Below are 26,846 nucleotides of genomic sequence, written 5' to 3'. Positions count from 1 at the left end.
AATTTTTAAAGGGGGTTCAAAAGGAGCGACATTGCGTGGGTGTTTGCACACACACCTTTGGAAGTGGCAGTCAGGTTAACACAGCACTTAATAAAATATCAGGGATCCAAGTATAGTGCACAAATGTTTATGCTAAACCGATACTACACTACTTCCATCCCAGCTGGAGTTATTTATTATAATTATCACAAATTGGCTTATTTTAACACTGCAATGAAGTTACTGTGAAAATCCCCTAGTTGCCAAACTCTGGCACCTGTTCGGGTACACTGAGGGAGAATTTAGCATGGCCAATGCACCTAACCAGCACGTCTGTGAGAGGAAACCCACGTTGACAGAGGACGAAAGTGCAGACTCCACACAGACAGTGACCCAAGCCCGAAACTCTGGGCACCACACTTTGAAAAAGGGGCTAAAGGCTTTGGGGAGGATATGTGAAACGTTTACTAGAATGGTTCCAGGAATCTGGAACTTCAGTTACATGGCCAGATGAGAGAAGCTGAGATTGTTCTTAGAAGATCAATAGGAGATTTGCAAGAGGCATTAACAAGTTTCAAAAGGTTTAAGATAAAGTACTTAAAGAGGAACTGTTTCCAGAAACCAAGGGCACAAACTTAACAAGACTGACAAAAGAACCTGAGCCGATACGAGAAAAGACGTGTGTGGGCAATGAGTTATTACAGTATGGCAGCTACAACTTCTGCAAAAGCTTTCAAAAGGCAATTAGAGAACTGTCTGAAGGAGAAAAAATTGCAAGGACATGGGTAAAGAACTAGTGAGTGGGGCTAACTAGACTGCTGTTCAAAAGCGCTGGCACACAGACAATAGGCCAAATGGTCTTCCTGTGCTGTGATATTCCGTGATTCAATGATCTGGGTCTTGTGAAACCATAACCCAGCAAGAAGACAGCACCATTAACAGAGTAGCACAGCAAGGAGATGGCAAAAAAAAATTACAATGTAAAGTCATTCTCAAGGTTTACAAACCAAATGTATTTCCTTTGTAAGTACAGTGGCACAGTGGTTAGCACTGCTGCCTCACAACGCCAGGGATCCAGGTTCAATTCCCAGCTTGGGTCACTGTCTGTGTGGAGTCTACACCTTCTCCCCGTGGCTGCGTGGGTTTCTTTCGGGTGCTCCGGTTTCCTCCCACAGTCCAAAAGATGTGCTGGTTAGATGCACTGGCCATGCTAAATTCTCCCTCTATGCACCTGAACAGGCACTCGAGTGTGATGACTAGGGGATTTTCACAGTAACTTCATTGCCATGTTAATGTAAATCCATCAGTGACACCAATAAATAAACCTTAAAACTTAAAGTGCTAGATTATCTGCATCTTGTACAATTATACCAATATGAATCTAAGAAGCTTAACAATTTGATACAAATTTAGACCTGGTGATTTTCTACTCAGACTATTGTAAATTGTGTAAAGGTTGTGTCTGGTTGTGTTTATAAACTTTTAAAGTTATGCGTGTGCTCATGTAAATTACTCATTGTAAACATTTGCAATTGTCAGGCTTCTGGCTCCCCCAGCTGGTAATAAACTGGTACAGCAGGGAATTTGAAAGGAAGCACATAGAATTTCCCTCTTGGCCGAGTCAATTAAAAAAGACAACATTCTGATTGGGAAACATAGGCAAGTTATTCCTTATATTACAATCACATTATGAACTCAGCGAGCAGTGCAGGGGTGAAGAGATGGTTCAAAGCCTTCATCTGACATCAAGTTTATTTGTCACAAGTAGGCTTACATTAACACTGCAATGAAGTCACTGTGAAAATCCCCTAGTCGCCACACTCTGATGCCTGTTCGGGTACATGGAGGAAGAATTTAGCACGGCCAACACACCTAAACAGCACGACTTACAGACAGTGGGAGGAAACTGGAGCACCCAGAGGAAATCCACACAGACACGGGAGAACACGCAGACTCCGCACAGTGACCCAAGGCAGGAAGCGAATCCAGGTCCCTGGCACGGTGAGGCAGCAATTCTAACCACTGTGCTACTGTGCCGCCCCTTCTGCTCATCCTTGTGGGCAGCACAGTGTCTGAGTGGGTTTCCTCCAGGTGCTCCGGTTTCCTCTCTCAGTCCAAAAGATGCACTGGCTAGGTGGATTGGCCATGCTCAATTCTCCCTCAGTGTACCCGGACAGGCGTTGGAGTGTGGTGACTAGGGGATTTTCACAGTACCTTCATTGCTGAGTTAATGTAAGTCTACTTGTGACCAATAAATAAAACTTAAAAAAACTTCAGTGACAACAGTGGCAAAATTTAATGAGATGTAGAAGAATCTGAAATAGCATGAAAAAACCTTGCCAATAAATGACAGAGTTGATGGGTAAGCATGCTATTTATGTTGAGCTGTAAGACTAGGGTCAGCGCATTTTTGCGAGCAGTGGGTTACCCACCTCTGTGTATCCTGTTTCTGGACTCTGGAGTGGGGTGCTTGCTACAGGTGGTGCTGGAACTTCAACCTTTTTCTTTGGTACCACAGGACGGGAGGGGATTCTGTGCAAATAGCCATAGCCAATGCCGCAGCCCAAGCTAAAAATGAGAATCAGGTTAAGGTAATTTTAAAATTAGCACAGACATACATAATCATACATTACGTACGTTCTCAAGGGCAACTGGTGTTGGCAATAATTGCTGATCTTGTCAGAAATACTCACATCCCAACAAATTGTTCACAAAGAAGTTACCTATAGTGACTTTACAAATCCCAGCTAGATTGGAGAGTATAGGGTAACTGCTCCATCAATCACATCTAGGCCACACCACTGTTAATGACTGAGTGTGATTTGATTTCACACAGAATTTAGTTATACTCTGTTTACAGGAGCAGCGACATCTTGATGCAATTACAGAGCCTTGAAGAGGCCACATGTATAATAGTGTGTGCAGTTGTGGAGGAAGGATGTTCTTGCTCTAGAGGGAGTGCACAGAACGTTTACCAGACTGATTCCTGGGATGGCAGGACTAATGTACGAAGAGAGATCGAATCGGTTAGGATTGTACTTTTTTAGTTTATTTATCAGTGTCTCAAGTAGGGTTACATTAACATGGTAATGAAGCTACTGTGAAAATCCCCTAGTCACCAAACTCCAGCGCCTGTTCGGGTACACGGAGGGAGAATTTAGCGTGGCAAATGCACCGAAGCAGCACTTCTTTCGGACTGTGGAAGGAAACCGGAGAATCCTGAACCCACACAGACATGTGGAGAATGTGCAGACTCCGCACAATGACTCAAGCCGGGATTTGAACCCTGGTCCCTGGTGCTGTGAGAACATAAGAACATAAGAACATAAGAAATAGGAGCAGGAGTAGGCCATCTGGCCCTTCGAGCCTGCCCCGCCATTCAATAAGATCATGGCTGATCTGTCGTGGCTCAGTTCCACTTTCCCGCCCTCTCCCCATAACCCTTAATCCCCTCTCTTATCAAAAACCCATCAACCCGCTTCTTAAAAATATTTAGCGAGGCAGCCTCCACCACTTCAACGGGCAGAGAATTCCAGAGATTCACCACCCTTTGAGTGAAGAAGTTCCTCCTCAACTCCGTTCTGAACTGCCCCCCCTTTATCTTGAGGCTGTGCCCCCTAGTCCTACTGTCTTTTTTGAGCGGGAAGAGTCTTTCCACCTCTATCCTATCCATCCCATTCATCATCTTATACGTCTCAATGAGATCTCCCCTCATTCTTCTAAACTCTAACGAGTACAAGCCTAGTTTATTCAGCCTCTCCTCATAGCTCAACCCCCTCAACTCCGGTATCAGCCTAGTAAACCTCCTCTGCACTCCCTCCAAGGCCAAAATATCCTTGCGCAGGTGCGGCGCCCAAAACTGCACACAGTACTCCAGCTGCGGCCTCACCAATGCCCTATACAGCTGCAGCAAGACCTCCCTACTTTTATATTCAATCCCCCTCGCTATGAAGGCCAGCATCCCATTCGCCTTCCTGACCACCTGCTGCACCTGCAGGCTGGGTTTTTGCGACTCATGCACAAGGACCCCGAGGTCCCTCTGCACCGTCGCCTGCTGCAGTTTTTCGCCACGTAAGTAATAGTCCTTCCTACCATTCTTCCTACCAAAGTGGACCACCTCACACTTGCCAACATTAAATTCCATTTGCCATTTCCTGGCCCATTCGCCCAGCCTATCTAGATCCCACTGCTAACCACTGTGCCACCATACTGCTCTGTAACTGTATTCGCTGGAGTTCAGATGAATGGGGGGGGGAAATTTCATAGAAACCTATAAAATTCTAACAAGACTAGACAGGGCAGATGCGAGAAGGATGTTTCCAATGGCGAGGGTATCCCGAACCAGGGGCCAGGGTCTGAGGATACAAAGTAGATCATTTAGGACAGAGTTGAGGAGAAATTTCTTCCCCCAGAGGGTGGTCAGCCTGTGGAATTCATTACCACAGAAAGTAGTTGAGGCAAAATTGTATGTTTTTAAGAAGCAGTTAGATATAGCACTTGAGGCAAAGGGGATCAAAGGATATGGGGAGGGGAGAATCAGGCTCGAGTTGGATGATCAGCCATGATCAAACTGAATGGCAGAGCAAGCTCAAAGGGCCAAATTGCCTCCTCCTGCTCCTAGTTTCTATGAGAAAAGCAATGGTTGAAGCAGCAAAAGGTACTGATTGCTGAAAGTCAATCTGCCCCGGTACATGACTGCAAAATTTTCTTGATTAAAATGCCACACTAACATGCTGAAGGTACCTAACCTTTTGTTCCAGTAGCACAATAAGCACTGGGAAGAGGTTTGGAACAATGCTTAGAAACTTTAAAGGGGTGAGGAGGCAAACCTTTCTGGTCATTCTGTTAAGTCACACAAAGGTGCAGCTCGACAATGAGCGCAACAAAACCGAGTGCTTAACTCTGGGAATTTCAGAGGTGAGGCAGTTTTAAGGCTTGATCTCTTTTTTAAAAATCTAGACAAGTTGCATTTAGCATTTAATTTAGCTGCAACAATAAATTGTACATTATTTCGCGGTCTTGACGACTGATAAATAACATCCCTGCCCAGAGGCAGGGTAATCAATTAGATTGGTTTCGCAACCAGTATGTGGCTGATTCATCTCACTGGAACCTGAGTTAACAGGAATACAGAAGGCTTAACACACACCCAAAGGTGGCAGTGGAGACTGAATACAACAAGACTAAATGCTTAAATCTGGAAATTTGAGGGGGGATTCAGTGCCATGATGGAGGTGGTGCTGTTCTGGACAGTGAGACCCAACAGTTGATGCCCAGAGGCATTAAGATAATTGGTGAGTTTAGCTTTAATGTTTATTTTTAAGTTAGTTCAAATCAGTACTAAAGTGGTATAAGTATGTCAAATTTTTCACAGATCTATTCAAACTTCATAACTACAGATAATCATTGAGTGAAATCCTAAACTTGAAATCTAATTAGTTAAACACAAATAACATCAAGATGATAGGGTAGGTGATATGTTGCAGCTGTAGTATGTGGGGCTAGTGGATACCTGTGGGATACGTGGCAATCACATCTGCAGTAAGTGTCTTCAGGTCGAGGAACACAAGCTTTCAGTTGACCTAGAATCAGAGCTTTGGAGCAAATAACACATTTGTGATGGGGCAAATTACTTGGGACACTTGTTCCAGGAAACAGTCGCATCACTTGGGCAGAGCACGCGTGATAGGCCAAATGACCTGCTGCTGCTCCTATTTCTTATGACCTCATTAATGGTTTGCTCAAACACTGAGTGGACAATGGGGGTAGATACATTGCTAGCATGTTTAATGTAAAGCTCTCAAAATAGTGTGCTTTAACAGCTTATAAATCGTCACTCAGCACGTACCTCCCCTCTCCTCCCCAAGCCCCATTGGGTGTAACCACGATTTCCCTGATGCTATCTGTCTCGCTGTTATAAACCATCAGCTTCAGGGGTTTTCCTTCAAAGGCTTCAATCAGGTTGAAAAAATCTTCAGTCTAGTTGAGGAAAAACACATTTTTTAAATTTTTTAAACACAAAGCTTCCCCACTTCTTATAATTTTTTCACACAAAATCGCTAATCAAAAGTTGATGTGGGTGAAATAGAACCCACACAGATTGGTCCATGAAAAGAAAAATGAATTCCTTCACTGGAAATTGTTCTGAAGTTGAGTTTGTAAAAGATGAAAAGAATGTTTATAGAGACATAAAAGAATTGTAAAAATTGCTGGAGGAAAAGAAAACAGCGCGTGATCCCTTTAAAAGCTGTTTTTGAATTCTGTACTAAAATGCAGTGTGCACACAAACTCCAGGTTGCAGCATTGGTTTCAAAAGGGCCAAAAGCATCAGAGTTGCCTTGATAACCGGCTCTGCAGGTTTTTGTATTTTTGTTAGCCTACAAGTTTAAAGAAGACACTCAACTATTAAGAACCTATCAAATTTGAATTTGATAGTGCTGACTGCATCAAATCAATTATGGTGTAAGAAAATTGCAGAGTCATGGCAGGTACAAAGGCCAAAGCAACGGCCATTTTATGGGAGAGCATCTTGGAATAACATCTCCAGAGGCCAGGGCATCCAGTCAAATAAGCTAGCATTCATCTTGAGGGCAGCTCTCCACCAGTTTAAATAGCTCTTGAGAATTATCCAGCTATCTAACAGGAGGCTACAGAATCAGAAATACCTGACAGATGGCTACAGAAGAACTACAAAATCTCCCAGTCCTGGCTATATATATTTTTTGAGTGTGACTCAAAAATGCAGATGACAAAAATCTTGGAAGTATTGTGAACTCAGGGAAAGATAGGAGGGACAGACACAGATGGGGAAAATGGGCAGACACAAGGCAGATGAAATCTAGTGCAGAGAAGTGCAAAGTGGTATATTTTGGTGGTAAACAATACGTAATGAATATTCCTTGTATTATTCGAACAGCATTGCAGTCGAAACATACCTTAGTTAATACATTACTTATTCCCAGTTATTCAAATAAAATACCTGTTGATTATTCACTTAAAACGAGTGTCACACCTTTGTGTTAATGAATCTAAACATTAATGAAAAACAGTTAACAACTTCCCAAATATTTTTACCAGATTACAATGCGAGGTGAAGGAGATTAACTTCTGTGTCATAACAAAATTAAAAATGAGTTCAGTTGGTTAGAAGAAGAATGATTTTTCTTGTTTATTTATTCATTCAGAGGACATGAGCATCACTAGCAAGACTGGCAGCAGGTATCATCAAGGTCCATGGGGGTCTGCAATTCTCCAGCCACCAGAATCGTTACAAGAGTTTGTGGCTGGCAAAAATGAGATGTTGCTCCCTCCTAATCCGGCTGTTCTTGTCTTGAAAGTAAGTCAGACAAGACAGCGAGGTGTTTAGTTTAAGGTTCTAATCTGTGAAGAACTAAACAATTCATTCTCAGCTGCTTACCGTAAGGTGCTTGCCAAACAAGTCAACTAGTACTTCCCACATCATCTAGATTCCCAGAGTGTCAGGATCCAACTTGCAGAAACAGCCTCAGAGATGACACAGAGTTCCAAAGCCCCAAATGCAGTGAGACTCGGGCAAATTCTCCTTCTACTCTGGCTCAACACTAACTTAGATATTTCTGCTAGAAAGGTTAGTAGGCAAATGCTTGATACATGTTGTATTGTGTGAGCAGGTTAACGACAGCACTAGAATAGTGCACAAAGGAACTGTGTGTAAACACCCCAAGTGCTAATTCATCAATATCAACAAAGACAATTTCAAGGCAAACATGACCAGACCAATAGTGACCCAAGAGGGACACTGTAACCTCCCATCCTCACAAACACTGGAGAAGCTGTCCTCATTAAAAGTTTCAGCATCAAGCATTTGCAGATGACAAAAATCTTGGAAGTATTGTGAACTCAGGGAAAGATAGGAGAACAGAGGCAGATGGGGAAAATGGGCAGACACAAGGCAGATGAAATCTAGTGCAGAGAAGTGCAAAGTGGTATATTTTGGTGGTAAACAAGGAAAATCAATATAAAATAAAGGATATAATTCTACAGTTGGTGCAGGAGCACCAAGACTTTGCTTCTATCACCTTCCAGAGTTCCAAAGACTGACAACCCTCACAAAAAAATTCATCTCCACTCAATCCCTTATTTATAGTGACCGCTAGTCCTAGATTCTCCCACAAGAGGAAACATCCTCTCCACATCCATGTTGTGAAGACCTCTCACAATCCTTCCCTCTTTGAATGATGGAGTTACAATTACTATCTTCCAATCTAACAGGACCTTCCTCAAATCTAGGAGTTTTAAAAAATTAAAACCAATGCATCGACAACCTCATTAGTCACTTACTTTAGGACCCTATGATGAAGCCCATCAGGTTCCAGGCACTTGTCAGCCCACAGAATACTGAGAGGCCTGGACAGAGTGGACATGAAGAGGATGTTTCCACTAGTGAGACACACTAGAACTCAAGGGTACAAGTTCAGGCTAAAGGGACGCTCCTCTAAAATTGAGAGAAGCAAGACAGTGATGGATCTGTGAAACTCATTACCACAGACAGCTGTGCAGGCCAGGTCACTGGGTGTCTTTCACACAGAGCTATATCGGTTCTTGATCAATATGGAGATCAAGGGTTAGGGGAGAACGCAGGGGAATGGGGATGAGAATCGCATCAGCCACAACTGAATGGCAGCGCAGACTCGCTGGGCCGAGCACCCCAATTCCATTCCTATATCTTATGCTCACAACTCCAACAATTTCCTCAGTACCACCTCCTGAGCTTAAGAACATAAGAAATAGGAGCAGGAGTAGATCATCTAGCCCTTCGAGCCTGCCCCGCCATTCAATAAGATCATGGCTGATCTGTCGTGGCTCAGTTCCACATTCCCGCCCTCTCCCCATAACCCTTAATCCCCTCTCTTATCAAAAACCCATCAACCCGCGTCTTAAAAATATTTAGCGAGGCAGCCTCCACCACTTCAACGGGTAGAGAATTCCAGAGATTCGCCACCCTTTGAGTGAAGAAGTTCCTCCTCAACTCCGTTCTAAACCGCCCCCCCTTTCCAGTTCATGGTTTATAGCCACTTCTGGGGTGTTACTTGTACTCTCTGTTGGTGAATATTGATGCAAAACAACTGTTCAGTTCACCTGCCATCTCCTGGTTTTCCAGTATCAACTCTCCACACTCACTTTTGTTAGGATCAATGCCGACTTGGCTAACTCTCTTCTTTAAATACTGATAGAAACTTTTGCTATCTGTTTTTAAATTTCTGGCTAGCTTTCTCGTGTACTGTAATTTCCCCCTTTTTATTAATCTTTTATTCATCCCTCACCGCTACTTATCTTCTGCCCAATTTTCTGACCGCCACCTATCTCTGCACAATTACATGTTTCTTGTCTTTAAGTTCAATAATATCAGAGAATCCCGACAGTGGAGGAGGCCATTGGGCCCATCAAGGCTGCACTGATTCTCTGATAGAGCAAATTATTCAGGCCCAACTCACACACATTTAACATAGTGTAGGTTAGGGGGATTAGCTATCTCAAACCTTTCCAGTTAACCATGGATGATGCGCTCATTCCTTGGACTTGAACTTATATGTTGGAGTGTATCCATTCTGTCTATTTTGAAATGTCTGAAATGTTTACCACTTCACTTCTATTGTCATACTCCTGAACCTAATTTGCTGATTCACTTTAGCCAGTTCTGCTTCTGCACCCGTGTAATTGCCCTTATTTAAGTTTTAGGACACAGTCTCGGACTCATTCCTCTCCCCCTCAAACGGAATGTGAAATTTAATCAAATTGTAGTTGCTGCTATCTAAGGGTGCCTTCCCTATGAAATCATTAACTAATTCCACCTCGTTGCACAATACTAGGTCTAGTAAAACCTGCTCTCTGGTTGGCTTCAGAACATGCTGTTCTCCAAAACTGTTGCAAAAATATTCTATGAATTAATTTATGGGTTTCCAGTCAGTATGCAGATTAAAATTTCTCTTGATTATCACTGTGCCTTTCTAAGAAGCTCCCATCATTTCTTTCTTTATGCTCCATCACCTGTTGAAAACTCTCCATCCGCCACAAGTCATTTTTAATTTAAAAGTCAGGTATAGCTTGGTGGTTATAATCTCATTTCTGCTTCTGAATGCTGTGAAATCAGGTCCTACTCAAGAGACCTGAGGACTGGGCTGACACTTCAAAACAGTAACATGTGAGTGCTGCACTGTCAGAGGTGCTGTCTTTCTTTCGACACGGTAAACCAAAGCCTGGCTGCCCTCTTGGATTGATGTAAATTATTCCATGGCTCCACTCTGAGGGTGGGGGTTGTTCTCCCAGGTTCCAGTAAAATATTTAATCTTCAACCAACATCACTATTAGACCGCCTTGTGATACCTTGCTGAGCACAAACTGGCTCCCGCATTTCCCTTCACTTCAAAAGTACTCCATCAGCTCTGCTGGGAGAGCACGCCACACGCACACAAGTTTATTCTACCAGCGTGACAAGTAGTCCTACATTAACACTGCAATGAAGTTACTGTGAAAATCCCCTAGTCGCCGCATTCCGGCACTTGTCCGGGTACACAGAGGGAGAATTTAGCATGGCCAATGCACCCTAACCAGCACGTCTTTCGGAGTGTGGGAGGAAATCGGAGCACCTGGAGGAAACCCACGCAGACACGGGGAGATGTGCAGACTCTGCACAAACAGTGACCCATGCCGGGAATCGAACCCTGGTCCCTGGCGCTGTGAGGCAACAGTGCTGACCAGTGTGCCATTCCATGTACCCATTCTGAATTCAAGCAGAAGCAATGTATTTTATGTTACTTGTCTGGCTGGAGCCTGAACCAGAGCTACCAGCCTCAGACCATATCATAAACGTACCCTGAGAGTTCGTTACCTCTTGCAGCACTTGATCGGCGCCTATAATATAGTCAGTTTGCGGCCTGAGACCTGCCAGGGCTGCCGGCGAATTTGGTTCAACATCCTGTTGGAGAAGAGAAGAGATGAGTGACGGTGAAGCTGTTGATGTTTCCTTTGTTGACAAGTGTGACAACACTTAGCTCAAGTTAAAACACCAACCCATACCAAGGAAAATAAATGCAGATTTAATCATAGTTTCACAGAACAAGGACTGATACACCAATCAGTAAAACAAAAACCTTTAACTTTGAACTCTGGCTCAGAATCACACAAGTAGCAGCAATGATGGTCAGTCACATTTGAGCTCCTTCTTGTAAATCCCCAATACAATCATGGATTCAACCTCCAATATTTCTTAAACATTGATCCAATGCCACTTTCGGATAACACGGCATACAAGTTGAACCAGCTTATAAGACTATCCTATTTTTCCAGCACCAAATGTCATGTCCGTTCATCTACAGGGACAGCAATGAAGGTTGACCAGGCTGATTCCTGGGATGGCAGGTTTGTCATATGGGGAGAGACTAAGTCGGTTAGGATTATATTCATTGGAGTTTAGAAGAGTGATAGGGGATCCCACAGAAACTTATAAAATTCTAACAGGGTTAGACAAGGTGGATTCAGAAAGAATGTTCCGATGGTGGGGGGAGTCCAGAATTAGGGGTCATAGTTTGAGGATAAGGAACCTTTAGAACTGAGGTGAGGAGAAATTTCTTCACCTGGAGGGGATTGTGTAGAATTCACTACCACAGAAAGTAGTTGAGTCCAAAACGTCTTATGATCCTACGAAGAAATTAGATATAGCTCTTGGGGCTAAAGGGATCAAGGGATACGTGGGAATGGGGGATCAGGATATTGAATTCGTTTTTCAGCCGTGATCAAAGTGAATGGCAGAGCAGGTTCGAAGGGCCAAATGGCCTACTCCAGCTTCTAGTTTCAATGTTTTTGCACTGACTTGGTGTACAAGTTTCAGATTTTTTTTCTTTTCAGCCATGTCATATTATACTTGCACAAGCTTTAATTTTTCATCCCACAAATGCATGATTTATTGGCACTATTACAATTCTAAACCAGACTCACATAGGCAACCAATTACCTTTTGTTCAAAGTAGACAATGTTTGAGATTCAAAATTCTTGCTCAGTGAAAAGAGGCACAAGATTCCATGGAGTTTGAACAAACAAAAATAAATTTACCATACAAGATCAGAAAACAATTTACCATATTATTTATACTCTGACAATCAGGTATAGGAGGTATGAGATATATTTGAATGAACAGGCAAACTATAGATAAAAACAGACAGCACAATAAATTGCAGATACACCCAAGACAGAGTCCATGGGTTTCTCAACAACCCATTTAGATACCAGTAACATGGAGTCAACCAATCTAACTGAAACCATGGGCAGGATTTTGCAGCCGCACTCAACCCAAGACGGGAAAATCCTATCCAAGATCAGTGGACCTCTGCATATCCTGTGCACTACAATTCCTGTGGTGGGTGAGATGGGAAAATTCCACCCTTCATCCCTCTTATGCAAATTCCAGTCCTCACCTTCAAGAGTATAAGCTAGGAATTCTCTCCAAAGGTTGTTCCAGCTCAGACGACATCAATAATCTCCCACCTCACAAGGTTTCTTTCAATCTCATCTCCCAAATATCTGTTCCTTTGGACTCCTGAGTCTGTATTCAAGCACCAATTCACAAACACACCTTCAACTCGTGCTGGGCCGAGCAGAATGCCAGTGCTCCAAAGGCATACCTTTGCACCAAAGGACTGTGGCACAGAGTCACCAACCTTCTGATCTTCAGGACTTCCTCTGAGCCCTCTTCAATTACCAGACTAGGTGGCATAACAATGACCCATCTCAGAGGACTTCAATCTCCTCTCCCAAGATTCCACTCCCCTGGATGCCTAAGCACGCACGCAATCAAGTGCCTACTCACAGTCATGATTTTAACTCTGTTTCTCTGTCCACAGATGCTACCAGACCTGCTGAGTTTCGACTGCGTCGAGCCGAATCCTACATCTCCAAAAGGATACCTTTGTCCTAGTGACCTGTAGCACAGAGATACCAACCTTCGGCAGAAAATGCTGGAAAAACTCAGGTTCGGCAGCATCTATGGAGAAAGAAACAGTTAGTGTTGAGTTTAAACGACTCTTCATCAGTTTCGAAGAGGAGTCATATTGGATTTGTTCTCTCCCACAGATGCTACCAGACCTGAGTTTTTCCAGCATTTTGATGTTATTATGTGGGAGTTGATGTAATTCAGTGAGCTCAAGCTTAAGAGGGAGAACAGAACCCAGCCAGGAGAGCACTGGAGTAGTCGATACTCAAATAGTTATTCCTTATTAACTGGGATGAAGTGGAAATGGTCGAGAGCTTCACGTTTCTAGGTATCCAGATCACTGACAACCTGTCCCGGTCTCTCCATGCCGATGGTGTAGTTAAGAAAGCCCACCAATGCCTCTGCTTTCTCAGGAGGCTAAGGAAATTTGAATGGCTGCTACAACTCACACCAACTTTTACAGATGCACCATAGAAAGCATTATTTCTGGTTGTATCACAGCTGAGTATGGCTCCTGCTCTGCCCAAGACCACAAGAAACTACATAAGGTCGTGAACGAAGCCCAGTCCATCATGCAAACTAGCCTCCCATCCATTGACTGTCTACACTCCTGTTGCCTTGGAAAAGCAGCCAGGATAATTAAGGACACCACGCACGCCGGACGTACTTTCTTCCACCTTCTTCTGTCGGGAAAATGATACAGAAGTCTGAAGTCACGTACCAACCGCCTCAAGAACAGCTTCTTCCCTGCTGCCATCAGACTTTTGAATGGACCTGTCCTATATTACATCCTAGCTATGACTGTAACACTACATTCTGCACACTCCTTTCCTTCTCTATGAACGATATGCTTTGTCCGTATAGCATGCAAGAAACAATGCTTTTCACTGTATACTAATACAAGTGACAATAATGAATCAAATCAGATGATTAAGCTTTATAAATCTGCCTCATTTATACCAATTTAGTTACTACTTTTGCTCTTTGGCACTACCAAGTTCCATTTAAACAGAGAATTAGGGTAACTCACCAGCACGTGCCAGATATGTTCATGTGCACCTTCAAAACTGCAGAAGCGAACACTGGCTCCCAGCAGGCCCTGTCCACCCCACATGTTATTGGGGACAACTTCTACCTCCCGGACCCTTGCCGCTTTCATGTTGTATACTTCCAGCTTTACTGGCTTCTCCACGTTGACAACCAGCAGGTCCTTAAAAGTGTCATTGTCCTTATTCTGGGAAGTGAAAAGTATATATGTATTTTTAAACTACTTTTTAGTTGGCTCATCGCAAAGTTGAACGGGTTTTCTTCAGGACACTGCAGGTGAATTGATATTGTAAATAAAAGAAAAGGGCTAACAGAATGCTGGCTTTTTATCTAGAGGAACAGAAGTAAAATATAAATCAGAAGTGCTTGAAAAGCTCAGCAGGTCTGGCAACATCTGTAGACGGAGAAACAGAGTTAATGTTTCAAGTCTATTATCAGTTCAGAAGCAGAATCATGCAGACTCAAAATATTAACTCTGTTCCTCTCTCCACAGATGTTGCCAGACTTGCTAGGCTTTTCCAGAATTTTCATATGATATTTTGATAATTCAAATGCAAGCGGATCAAAGTCATGGTACAGCTACCCAAGGCCTGGTTAAACCACACCTGAATGGTAATAGCTAAGAAACAGAAGCAGCTCATTGCACAGATGTGGGAAGTGGGTCACTACCAGCAATATTTCAGTTCTAATAATGTCTAATTGTTCGTGATCCCATTTATATAGGCAGGGAAAGTGAGTTTTGATTGCTCAAAGAATTTGACATTTGTTCAATGTTAAGCAGCTTTAAGAGATATAGAACGGGAAAGGGGGAGAAAGGAGAAACTTCTTTCGAAACCAAATACAAAGTTGTCATGACCTAGAATGCAGAGCCTGAAAGGGCAAAGGAATCAGATTCAATGGTAAATATCACAAAGGATTGGATAGCAGAAATGTGCATGGTAACAAGAATGAGAGAGCACTGTTAACTGGATAGCTCTTTCAAAGAGCTAGCACAGGCACAACGGGCCAAATGGCCTAAAACATAGGAACAGGAGTAGGCCGTTCGGCCCATTATTTCAGATCGTCTTTGAATGGCAGAGCAGAACCAATCTTCAGCACCAATTTCCCATCTTATCCCAATAACCCTTCATTCGCTAATTGATTAATGCTTCTCCTGCTCAGTATTATTCTATTTTGACAGACACAAAGTAGACATTAAATCATTGTCACACTAGTGCCACAAGGCTGATTCTTAGGCAGGAGGAAAGATTGGTCAATTTTGGCTCTTTTGGCTCCACAGGACAATTCTGAGAAGTGATCTTATAGAATCGTAGAATGCTACAGTGCAGAAGGTGGCCATTCGGCCCATCAAGTCTGCACCAACCACAAATCCACCCAGGCCTATCCCCCTCACCCCATATATTTACCCTAGTCCCCCGAAACCATGGGGCAATTTAATATGGCCAATCCACCTAACCCACACACCTTTGGACTGTGGGAGGAAACTAGAGCACCTGGAGGAAACCCACACAGACACAGGGAGAATGTGCAAACTCCCGCACAGACAATGACCCAAGCCGGGAATTGAACCCGGATCCCTGCGCTGAGAGGCAGCAGTGTTAATCACTGTGGAGATAGACAAGAGTGAGGGCTCTACGGAAAATTTACTTCAGATTAAATTGAGTAAGGCAAAGGATCATACACAATAGTCCCTTTAAAACCCGCTTGCTGCACACGGCCAGCTTGTTGCACTGTAAGGGTTCCTATAAGATGGGAACATTCCTGTGTGTGGCCGATTGTACCCTGTGCGGCACATTACAGGTTGCTGCATGGCTGCCCACACACAGGTTTGAACATTTAACGGGTAAGAAAAAAGGCTAATGGAATTTATAAAAGATCGTCAAAAAAGAGATAGAATTATGAAAATCCAGGAATCATTCAGGAACCAGCTGGAGTTTGTAACAGGGTGTTTTTAGGACCGAATCAACCCCGATATATAATTGTTTCATAATCTTGTGGAAAGACCACAATTCAAAGCCTTCCTTTCTGCCATCAAACTGTTCTCCCAAACAAAAAGTGGAATTTTTATTTGTAAGCAACAGCCATCCACATCTTACCACAAATAATTAGCAATATTTTTTCTTTAATCTTTTACAGGATGTGGGTTCCACTGGTAAGACCAGCATTTCATAGAATCCCTACCACGCAGAAGGAGGCCATTCGGCCCAATGAGTCCACACTGAAGACAATCCCACCCAGGCCTTATTCCTGTAACCCTGCTTATTTACCTGCCAATCTCTCTGACACTAAGGGGCAATTTTAGCATGGTCAATCAACCTAACCTGCACATCTTTGGACTGTGGGAGGAAACTGGAGCACCTAGAGGAAATCCATGCAGACAGAGAATAAGCAGACTCCGCACAGACAGTGACCTGAGGCCAGAACTGAACCCAGGTCCCTAGTGCTGTGAGGCAGCAGTGCCACCCTATCTTAGCACAGGTAAAATACACTAAATGTTATCAAAGGAAACCTTCCACATCAGTCTCACTAGCAAGGTTAGCTCAAAGGCTGAATTATAGATTTTTTTTTCTCCCTCAAATACATGGCATATATAGCATCACCATTTTGATGTCACGGAATAGTTGGTGGTTGCTGATGATAGCAGAGATAAAGGGAACAATAGAGGACAATACCTTAACAGTATCACCAAAGAAGAAGCTTTTATCCGTAGCTAAAATGCAATTCACCCAACTTGTCGAATGACAGCAAGGATAAAAGCTATCTGTGGTTAAAAAGTTTCTGGCAAACCCAAAAGCAACTGAAATGTTGCCATGAATACCTCTTACACAAGCAAGACTTACCAGCCTGGTGTTTCCTATAGCAAGGATGAAGTCAAAGAATGGTTCCAAGCCTGCAATCTGGGCTGGGGAGTTGTCTTGTATCTGCAACAACAAGGAGGCAGAAGAGTAAAACACAAGCAGCGAAGCCTGAATTCAGGCGGGCTGGAGAGGGCAATTCTCTAACCAGATTCAATCGATTGCCATTTCAAAATTTTCAATTGACCACTGGGAATGGGGTAGGGGAAAGAGTTTCTCATTGTCCCTGCTCTTTGGTATGTGAAGAAATGTTTCCAGACATCAACCCTGAAATAGACTAGCTCTAATTTTCAGCTTAAACCCATTGTTCTGGACCCCCTCCCCCCCACCAGAAGCAAGCTTCTTGCTGTCTACCCCATTGGCTCCTTAAATCCTCAAACACCTCAACTAGATCACCCTTTACTCTTAGATACATCAGGGTCTCTAAGTCAACCAGCAACCTTTCCTCATAATTTAGTCTTGCTGGCCTCGTTGTTGTTCCGGTGCATCTCTATTGTACCCTGTACAAGCCAACACTTCCTTCCTGAGCAGTGGTGCCTAGAACTGAAAGCTGTACTCATCATTTTCTGCATCTATCCACTACTTAGTGGTTTCTGTACATAAACCCATAAGTTTCACTGTTCCTGAGCATCTCACTGTTCATACTGTACTCCGATCTATCTTTCTTATGTCTATACTCAAGGAAATGGAAAGAATGCCAGAAGCAGTGTGAGGCACGTCTAAAAATTAGGTCCTGACTTGAGACGGCCACATGCAGACTGAACAGTCAAAACAGCATGTGTGAGAACACTAAGCAAACCCAGAACCAATGGATCAAATCAAAGTCCTGCAGTTCTGCCACAACTGTGAACGATGATGGGCAATTAAGCTACATGTGGCCTCGTCCTCAATGATGGGGGAGCTCAGCACCTCAGTACAAAAGGCTGAAAACATTCACAACCATCTTCAGCCAGACATGCCAAGTGGATGATCCGGCTCAGTCTCCTCCCGAGATCCCCAGCATCACAGAGGCCAATCTTCAGGCAACTCGGCACCTCTACATGAAGATAGGGCTGAAAGCAGTGGATACTGCAAAGGCAACACCCCAGCAACAGTACTTGTGATCCCAGCTGATGTTAATACTTCACAAGTCAGAGTGAAAACTGCCTTGGTAAATCCTAACCTTTTTTCCCAACCACAATGGAAAGTTACTGAAGTTTACTAATGAACTTTAAACAAAAAAAAACAAGAAAAATTAACTACTTTACAGAAGACAGAAAGATTGGAACGATCACAACATAAACACAAGAAAATGATTCAGATATTCACTATTCCTTCAATCTAGCTAACTATTCACAGAAACATACATAAGAACATAAGAACATAAGAACATAAGAAATAGGAGCAGGAGTAGGCCATCTGGCCCTTCGAGCCTGCCCCGCCATTCAATAAGATCATGGCTGATCTGTCGTGGCTGATCTGTCGTGGCTCAGTTCCACTTTCCCGCCCTCTCCCCATAACCCTTAATCCCCTCTCTTATCAAAAACCCATCAACCCGCTTCTTAAAAATATTTAGCGAGGCAGCCTCCACCACTTCAACGGGCAGAGAATTCCAGAGATTCACCACCCTTTGAGTGAAGAAGTTCCTCCTCAACTCCGTTCTGAACCGCCCCCCCTTTATCTTGAGGCTGTGCCCCCTAGTCCTACTGTCTTTTTTGAGCGGGAAGAGTCTTTCCACCTCTATCCTATCCATCCCATTCATCATCTTATACGTCTCAATGAGATCTCCCCTCATTCTTCTAAACTCTAACGAGTACAAGCCTAGTTTATTCAGCCTCTCCTCATAGCTCAACCCCCTCAACTCCGGTATCAGCCTAGTAAACCTCCTCTGCACTCCCTCCAAGGCCAAAATATCCTTGCGCAGGTGCGGCGCCCAAAACTGCACACAGTACTCCAGCTGCGGCCTCACCAATGCCCTATACAGCTGCAGCAAGACCTCCCTACTTTTATATTCAATCCCCCTCGCTATGAAGGCCAGCATCCCATTCGCCTTCCTGACCACCTGCTGCACCTGCAGGCTGGGTTTTTGCGACTCATGCACAAGGACCCCGAGGTCCCTCTGCACCGTCGCCTGCTGCAGTTTTTCGCCACGTAAGTAATAGTCCTTCCTACCATTCTTCCTACCAAAGTGGACCACCTCACACTTGCCAACATTAAATTCCATTTGCCATTTCCTGGCCCATTCGCCCAGCCTATCTAGATCCTTCTGCAGACTCTCCACACCCTCCGCACAATTTGCCTTTCCCCCAATCTTGGTGTCATCAGCAAATTTCGACACCCTACACTCGGTTCCCTCCTCCAGATCATCTATATAAATGGTAAATAGCTGAGGCCCCAGCACCGACCCCTGGGGCACCCCACTAGTCACCAACCGCCAATCCGAATAGCACCCATTGACCCCCACTCTCTGCCTCCTATTTGACAACCAATCCTCTATCCACGCTAACACCCTACCCCCAACTCCATGTCCTCTGACCTTCTGCAGTAACCTCTTGTGAGGTACCTTATCAAACGCCTTCTGAAAATCCAGAAAGACCACATCCACCGGCTCTCCTCTATCCACCGCCCTAGACACATCCTCATAGAACTCCAGTAAATTTGTCAGACACGACTTCCCTTTAATGAAACCGTGTTGCGTCTGCCCTATCAAGCAATTCCCTTCAAGATGCCTCGCAATTTCCTCCTTAATGACGGATTCTAACATTTTACCTACCACAGACGTTAAACTAACCGGCCTGTAATTCCCCGCCTTTTGCCTGGCACCCTTCTTAAACAACGGCGTAACATTAGCCGTTTTCCAATCCTCCGGCACTTCCCCGGAATCCAGCGACGTCTGGAAAATAACCACCAAGGCATCCACTATCACCTCCGCCATTTCTTTCAGAACCCTCGGATGCATTCCATCCGGTCCTGGGGACTTGTCCACAATCAGCCCCTCCAGTCTGTCGCGCACCACCTCTCTAGTAACAGTAATGTCATTAAGACCCTCCAGTCCTACCACCTTTCCATCGCTAACACCCGGCAAATTATTCACGTCCTCCTCCGTGAAGACAGAAACAAAAAAGTTATTCAAGACCTTAGCCATATCCCCATCCCCTACCACTAGGTCCCCTTTCTCATCCGCTAAGGGACCAACGTTCACCCTAGCCAGCCTCTTCCTTTTTATATATTTATAAAAACTCTTGCTATCCTTTTTTATATTAAGCGCTAGCCCAGCTTCATAGCTTCTTCTACCCTCCTTTATCAACTTTTTTGTCAATCTTTGTTGACATTTAAACCTTTCCCAATCCTCTTCTCGCCCACTGCTCTTAGCTACTCTAAATTCCTCCGCTTTTAATTTAACACTTTCCTTCACCTCCTTCGTTATCCACGGCTTATTACCTCTCTTCCTACTGTCCTTTTTAACCATCGGAATAAATTTCTGCTGAGCACCAAGAAAGATCTCCTTAAAGATCCTCCACTGCTCCTCAGCAGACCTACCTTCCAACGCGCTCCCCCAGTCCACATTCGCCAATTCTTCTCTCATCCTACCATACTCCCCTCTATTCAAACAAAGGACACGTGTCCGGGAACCCACTTTCTCCTCCTCCATCTGCAACAGAAACTCCACCATACAATGATCACTCTCCCCAAGAGGATCCTTCACCTCAAGGTCCCTAATTCTACCCGCCTCATTACATAGCACCAGATCCAAGATAGCTCGCTCCCTCGTCGGCTCCAACACACACTGTTCCAGGAAACTATCCCGGCAGCATTCCAAGAACTCCTCCTCGAGCCCACCTCGTCCAACATGGGTCGACCAATCAATATGCAGATTGAAATCCCCCATAACTACTGCCGTCCCATTCCTGCACGCCGCACTTATTTGCGCGTTAACAGCCCGCCCCACCTCCAGATCATTATTCGGGGGCCTATAGACGACACCCACCAGCGTCTTCCTCCCTTTGCTGTTCCTAATCTCCACCCACAACGATTCCACTTTCTGCTCTTTGGCTCCGATATCATCCCTTGCTACCACCTTGATGCTGTCCTTAATCAGCAGAGCTACGCCACCCCCTCTTTCCTCCTGCCTATCCTTCCTAAACACTTGATAGCCCTGTACATTCATCTCCCAGTCCCTGTCACCTTGCAGCCACGTCTCTGTAATGGCCACCAGATCGTATCCATTTGTGTCGATCTGCGCCACCAGCTCATCCACTTTATTCCGAATGCTTCGTGCATTCAGATAAAGCGCTTTCATCCCAGCCTTCTTCTGGACCCTATTTGCCGTAACGCCACCACTTGGGACATCCTCAGCCTCTTCCCTTACCTGTACCCTATCCTTAACTGTAGACCTCCTAACATCACCTACCCTCGCACCCTCCCCCCCCCTAATTAGTTTAAAGCCCTGTCTACAGTCCTCTTTACTCGATTCGCCAGCACTCTGGTCCCAGCACGATTCAGACCAACCCCATCCCGCCCGAACAAGTCCCACCTACCCCAATACTGGTGCCAATGCCCCATAAATTCGATCCCATTCCTCCCACACCAATCTCTGAGCCACCCATTCACTTCCTTTATCCTGTCAACCCTACGCCCGTCTGCACTCGGTTCAGGCAGTAGCCCAGAGAAGACCACCTTGTCGGTTCTACTTTTTAATTCTATTCCCAGCTTCTCATACTCCCTCCCCAGATCCTCAGTCCGCACTTTGCCTACGTCGCCGGCACCCACATGTACCACCACAACTGGGTTCTCACCCTCCCATTCCAGATTCCTCTGCAGCCCAGCTGCGACATCCTGTACCCGAGCACCAGGCAGACAACACACCCTTCTGTGCACTTTGTCATTGTGACAAAGGACAGTGTCAATACCCTTCACCCCACTATCTCCAATCACTACTACGTTCCTTTTCCCCTTCTCTTTGCCTATGTCCTGCTGCATCACTGTACCGTGTGCAGTTTGCTCACCAACCTCACCTGCCTCGTCCTCTTCCAGACTGGAAGCAAGAACCTCAAACCTGTTATGCAGATTAAGAGGCTGAGGCCTCCGCTCCTCACCCCCCTTCCTCCTCCCAGCAGCCCCCTTTTGTTCCTGACCCTTAGATTTAGACAGTCTAGGGGGGGTGGATGTCACTTGCACCCCATTGACAATGACACCCTCTCTCCCCCTGATGAGCCTCAGTGTCTGTAGCTCAGAGGCCAGCTCATCCACCTTGAGCTGGAGCTCCTCCAGCAACCTGCACTTACTGCAGACATGGCCACTGGGAAGGACCCTGGGGTCCACCAGTTCCCACATCATACAGGAACCGCACATCACATGCCCCTCCATTATTCAATATAATTTGTTGTGGGAAAAAATTTTTTCCTTGTTTTTTGCTGTAGTAGTTTTGAAAAATTTTTTTTTTTCCTTGTTCTTTCCACCTGGCCTTTTTACCTTCCAGCCCTTTTTGATATTAAGCCCTAATAGCTCACTCTGCTTCCCTCTCACTCCGCTGCCCGCTCCGACGCTGCCCGCTATCTACACCAGGCCTCCTTTTAAACTTGGCGCTGATTTAAAGCTGATGGGCCACAACTGCCTGATAATCACTCCCTCACAATTCTTAAAGCAGTAAATACAATAAGTAAATGCTTTAAACAGTTCTACAAAGAACAAAGTGCTTTAAACTTATTTTAAACAGGTTTTTAACAGGTAAAGTCTTAGCTTTCTCTCTGATGCTCCTTCCTCGTCTGCTCCAGCAAACAATGTAAGGCTTCACCGTGTGGACACTTGATAATTAAAGCTGATGGGCCACAACTGCCTGATAATCACTCCCTCACAATTCTTAAAGCAGTAAATACAATAAGTAAATGCTTTAAACAGTTCTACAAAGAACAAAGTGCTTTAAACTTATTTTAAACAGGTTTTTAACAGGTAAAGTCTTAGCTTTCTCTCTGATGCTCCTTCCTCGTCTGCTCCAGCAAACAATGTACATAAGAACATAAGAAATAGGAGCAGGAGTAGGCCATCTAGCCCTTCGAGCCTGCCCCGCCATTCAATAAGATCATGGCTGATCTGTTGTGGCTCAGTTCCACTTTCCCGCCCTCTCCCCATAACCCTTAATCCCCTCTCTTATCAAGAACCCATCAACCCGCTTCTTAAAAATATTTAGCGAGGCAGCCTCCACCACTTCAACGGGCAGAGAATTCCAGAGATTCACCACCCTTTGAGTGAAGAAGTTCCTCCTCAACTCCGTTCTAAACCGCCTCCCCTTTATCTTGAGGCTGTGCCCCCTAGTCCTACTGTCTTTTTTGAGCGGGAAGAGTCTCTCCACCTCTATCCTATCCATCCCATTCATCATCTTATACGTCTCAATGAGATCTCCCCTCATTCTTCTAAACTCTAACGAGTACAAGCCTAGTTTATTCAGCCTCTCCTCATAGCTCAATCCCCTCAACTCCGGTATCAGCCTAGTAAACCTCCTCTGCACTCCCTCCAGGGCCAAAATATCCTTGCGCAGGTGCGGCGCCCAAAACTGCACACAGTACTCCAGCTGCAGCCTCACCAATGCCCTATACAGCTGCAGCAAGACCTCCCTACTTTTATATTCAATCCCCCTCGCTATGAAGGCCAGCATCCCATTCGCCTTCCTGACCACCTGCTGCACCTGCAAGCTGGGTTTTTGCGACTCATGCACAAGGACCCCGAGGTCCCTCTGCACCGTCGCCTGCTGCAGTTTTTCGCCACGTAAGTAATAGTCCTTCCTACCATTCTTCCTACCAAAGTGGACCACCTCACACTTGCCAACATTAAATTCCATTTGCCATTTCCTGGCCCATTCGCCCAGCCTATCTAGATCCTTCTGCAGACTCTCCACACCCTCCGCACAATTTGCCTTTCCCCCAATCTTGGTGTCATCAGCAAATTTCGACACCCTGCACTCGGTTCCCTCCTCCAGATTATCTATATAAATGGTAAATAGCTGAGGCCCCAGCACCGACCCCTGGGGCACCCCACTAGTCACCAACCGCCAATCCGAATAGCACCCATTGACCCCCACTCTCTGCCTCCTATTTGACAACCAATCCTCTATCCACGCTAACACCCTACCCCCAACTCCATGTCCCCTGACCTTCTGCAATAACCTCTTGTGAGGTACCTTGTCAAACGCCTTCTGAAAATCCAGAAAGACCACATCCACCGGCTCTCCTCTATCCACCACCCTAGACACATCCTCATAGAACTCCAGTAAATTTGTCAGACACGACTTCCCTTTAATGAAACCGTGTTGCGTCCGCCCTATCAAGCAATTCCCTTCAAGATGCCTCGCAATTTCCTCCTTAATGACGGATTCTAACATTTTACCTACCACAGACGTTAAACTAACCGGCCTATAATTCCCCGCCTTTTGCCTGGCACCCTTCTTAAACAACGGTGTAACATTAGCCGTTTTCCAATCTTCCGGCACTTCCCCGGAATCCAGCGACGTCTGGAAAATAACCACCAAGGCATCCACTATCACCTCCGCCATTTCTTTCAGAACCCTCGGATGCATTCCATCCGGTCCTGGGGACTTGTCCACAATCAGCCCCTCCAGTCTGTCGAGCACCACCTCTCTAGTAACAGTAATGTCATTAAGACCCTCCATTCCTACCACCTTTCCATCGCTAACACCCGGCAAATTATTCACGTCCTCCTCCATGAAGACAGAAACAAAAAAGTTATTCAAGACCTTAGCCATATCCCCATCCCCTACCACTAGCTCCCCTTTCTCATCCTCTAAAGGACCAACGTTCACCCTAGCCAGCCTCTTCCTTTTTATATATTTATAAAAACACTTGCTATCCTTTTTTATATTAAGTGCTAGCCCAGCCTCATAGCTTCTCCTACCCTCCTTTATCAACTTCTTTGTCAATCTTTGTTGACATTTAAACCTTTCCCAATCCTCTTCTCGCCCACTGCTCTTAGCTACTCTAAATTCCTCCGCTTTTAATTTAACACTTTCCTTCACCTCCTTCGTTATCCACGGCTTATTACCTCTCTTCCTACTGTCCTTTTTAACCATCGGAATAAATTTCTGCTGAGCACCAAGAAAGATCTCCTTAAAGATCCTCCACTGCTCCTCAGACCAAATTCAGAAAGATAAAATAATTCATCATATCTACCTTATACTCTAATCTTCAGGGTTAGTATGTGTTTTATGTGAACCCCAACTGATAAGCTGCAATCTGACTTTGAAAGATCTGGTGCTCACTATATAAATGCAAGTCTTTCACAAGTGGGCTTACATTAACACTACAATGTAGTGAAAATCCCCTAGTCACCACATTCAGGCACCTGTTCGTGCACACCGAGGGAGAATTTAGCATGGCCAATGGACCTAACCAGCACGTCTTTTGGACTGTGACAGGAAACCAGAATGGCTGGGGGAAGCCCACACAGACACTGGGAGAACATTCAAACTCCACACAGAACTGACAGTGACCCAACCCAGGAATTGAACCCAGTCCCAATGCTGAGACAGGAGTGCTAACCACTGTGCCACCCTTTCTAAACTGTCAGGAGGGAGATCAGGTAACATTTTTAAAGCTACGTGTCAGGCTATGATTTCATTAGACAGCAAGTTTAAACCTTGTAATTTCTTAAGCTGTTTCAATTCTTCAGTCCTGGGAAACACCACTAACAATTCACTGCAGTCCCAGCAAAACTCATTTATAAACTCAGCTTCCTGTCATTAATCTATCTTCCATCCAGAATACCGCACACCATTTGAAAACATTCACCTGAATTTTTCCAATATGCTGCTTTCTAAAACCCACACATACACACACAACACAGTACATTTCACCCACAACTGCCACACACATCTCAGCCAGGTTTGTTTGCCAAGCACAACTTTTCCTTTAAGAAATTAGCATGGAATAGCCTCGTATATCTATTTCCAAAATAGATATATAAGGCTACTTGAATTACGGATTGAAAAATTTCACACACAACTTAAGTCAGGCAAAATTCCCGATAGTTACCTGATTTAATACTCCTCTGCCTTTAGCAAAGGTGCCACATCAGCAAGACCTCCAGACATCAGGACTGGAGTCTGCAGACATTTCATCCTTCTTTAAAAAATGATCAAACACTAGAGGTTTGCCCAAACATCGACCTAATATGTTAAATTATTTATTTTTATATATTTTTTAAAAAATATTAATTTAACTAAAAGCTAAACAAGTGAAATGTTTACACCATCTGTATCAGTCAGGTTTGTTAGATAAATGCCTTTACTCTCGGGGGTGGGGGTTAAAATATCTTTTATATACTCAAGTTTTGTTATTTTTCAACTTTTAGTGAATTGGAAAGTTTAACCTTTAGGCGAAAATTCATCAAAGGGAAGAATTAAAATTGATAAAATATCATCATTTTTAAAAGTTTCCCTCAATGTTAGGGAATAGGGAATGGGGATAACTTACTACGTTGGTAACTGGGGACAACTCAGTCCCTCCTGCCCGGCTATCAGCCTCCAGACCCTGGGGTAAAGGCTGGGAGTGTGCCCGGGGTGGCGGGGGGGGGGCCTTGCACCTACAGCCGGACAGGATTGACTGATTTACCGGGGCCCAACACGAGGAGACATCGCACCGACACCTTCCCTTCCCCAGGATACCCACCCCATACACATGATAACCCTCGCTGCCACTGCTCTGGGAGCCTCCCATCCTCGGGCTCTGTGCTGGCTGGCTCCCCGCCTGCTGCTCGCTTCACTCCGACCCCCGAGCTACGACTGCACCCAGGCCCGACTCCAGCAACACCGCCCCCTCCCGCCCGACTCCAGCAACACCGCCCCCTCCCGCCCGACTCCAGCAACACCGCCCCCTCCCGTCCGACTCCAGCAACACCGCCCCTCCCGTCCGACTCCATCAACAGCGCCCCATTCCGCCCGACTCCAGCAACACCGCCCCCTCTCGCCCGACTCCAGCAACAACGCCCCCTCCCGCCCGACTCCAGCAACACC

At 44.9% G+C, this 26,846-nt stretch overlaps 1 protein-coding gene across 2 annotated transcripts in view; it reads right to left on the bottom strand.

Moving 5' to 3' along the window:
• The window catches only part of gorasp1b (golgi reassembly stacking protein 1b), a 37,677-nt gene extending 11,053 nt beyond the window's left edge, over window positions 1–26,624 (bottom strand). The window contains exons 1-7 of one of the 2 annotated variants that reach the window (XM_080213301.1): window positions 26,503–26,518; window positions 25,867–25,956; window positions 16,832–16,912; window positions 13,975–14,178; window positions 10,847–10,933; window positions 5,828–5,958; window positions 2,412–2,547 (exon numbers count right to left, since the gene is read on the bottom strand). In XM_080213301.1, the coding sequence (XP_080069427.1) occupies window positions 2,412–2,547; window positions 5,828–5,958; window positions 10,847–10,933; window positions 13,975–14,103 (483 nt within the window). In that variant the 5' untranslated portion in view covers window positions 14,104–14,178; window positions 16,832–16,912; window positions 25,867–25,956; window positions 26,503–26,518. Of the gene's footprint in view, window positions 1–2,411; window positions 2,548–5,827; window positions 5,959–10,846; window positions 10,934–13,974; window positions 14,179–16,831; window positions 16,913–25,866; window positions 25,957–26,502 lie in introns of both variants that reach the window. The other variant, XM_080213294.1, reaches the window with a different exon arrangement.
• Window positions 26,625–26,846: the final 222 nt, after the last annotated feature.

The sequence above is a fragment of the Carcharhinus amblyrhynchos genome, chromosome 2 (genome assembly GCF_965287045.1).
Source record: "Carcharhinus amblyrhynchos chromosome 2, sCarAmb.v2.hapA, whole genome shotgun sequence".
NCBI lineage: Eukaryota > Metazoa > Chordata > Chondrichthyes > Carcharhiniformes > Carcharhinidae > Carcharhinus > Carcharhinus amblyrhynchos.
This window is presented reverse-complemented; position numbering and strand designations above follow the sequence as displayed.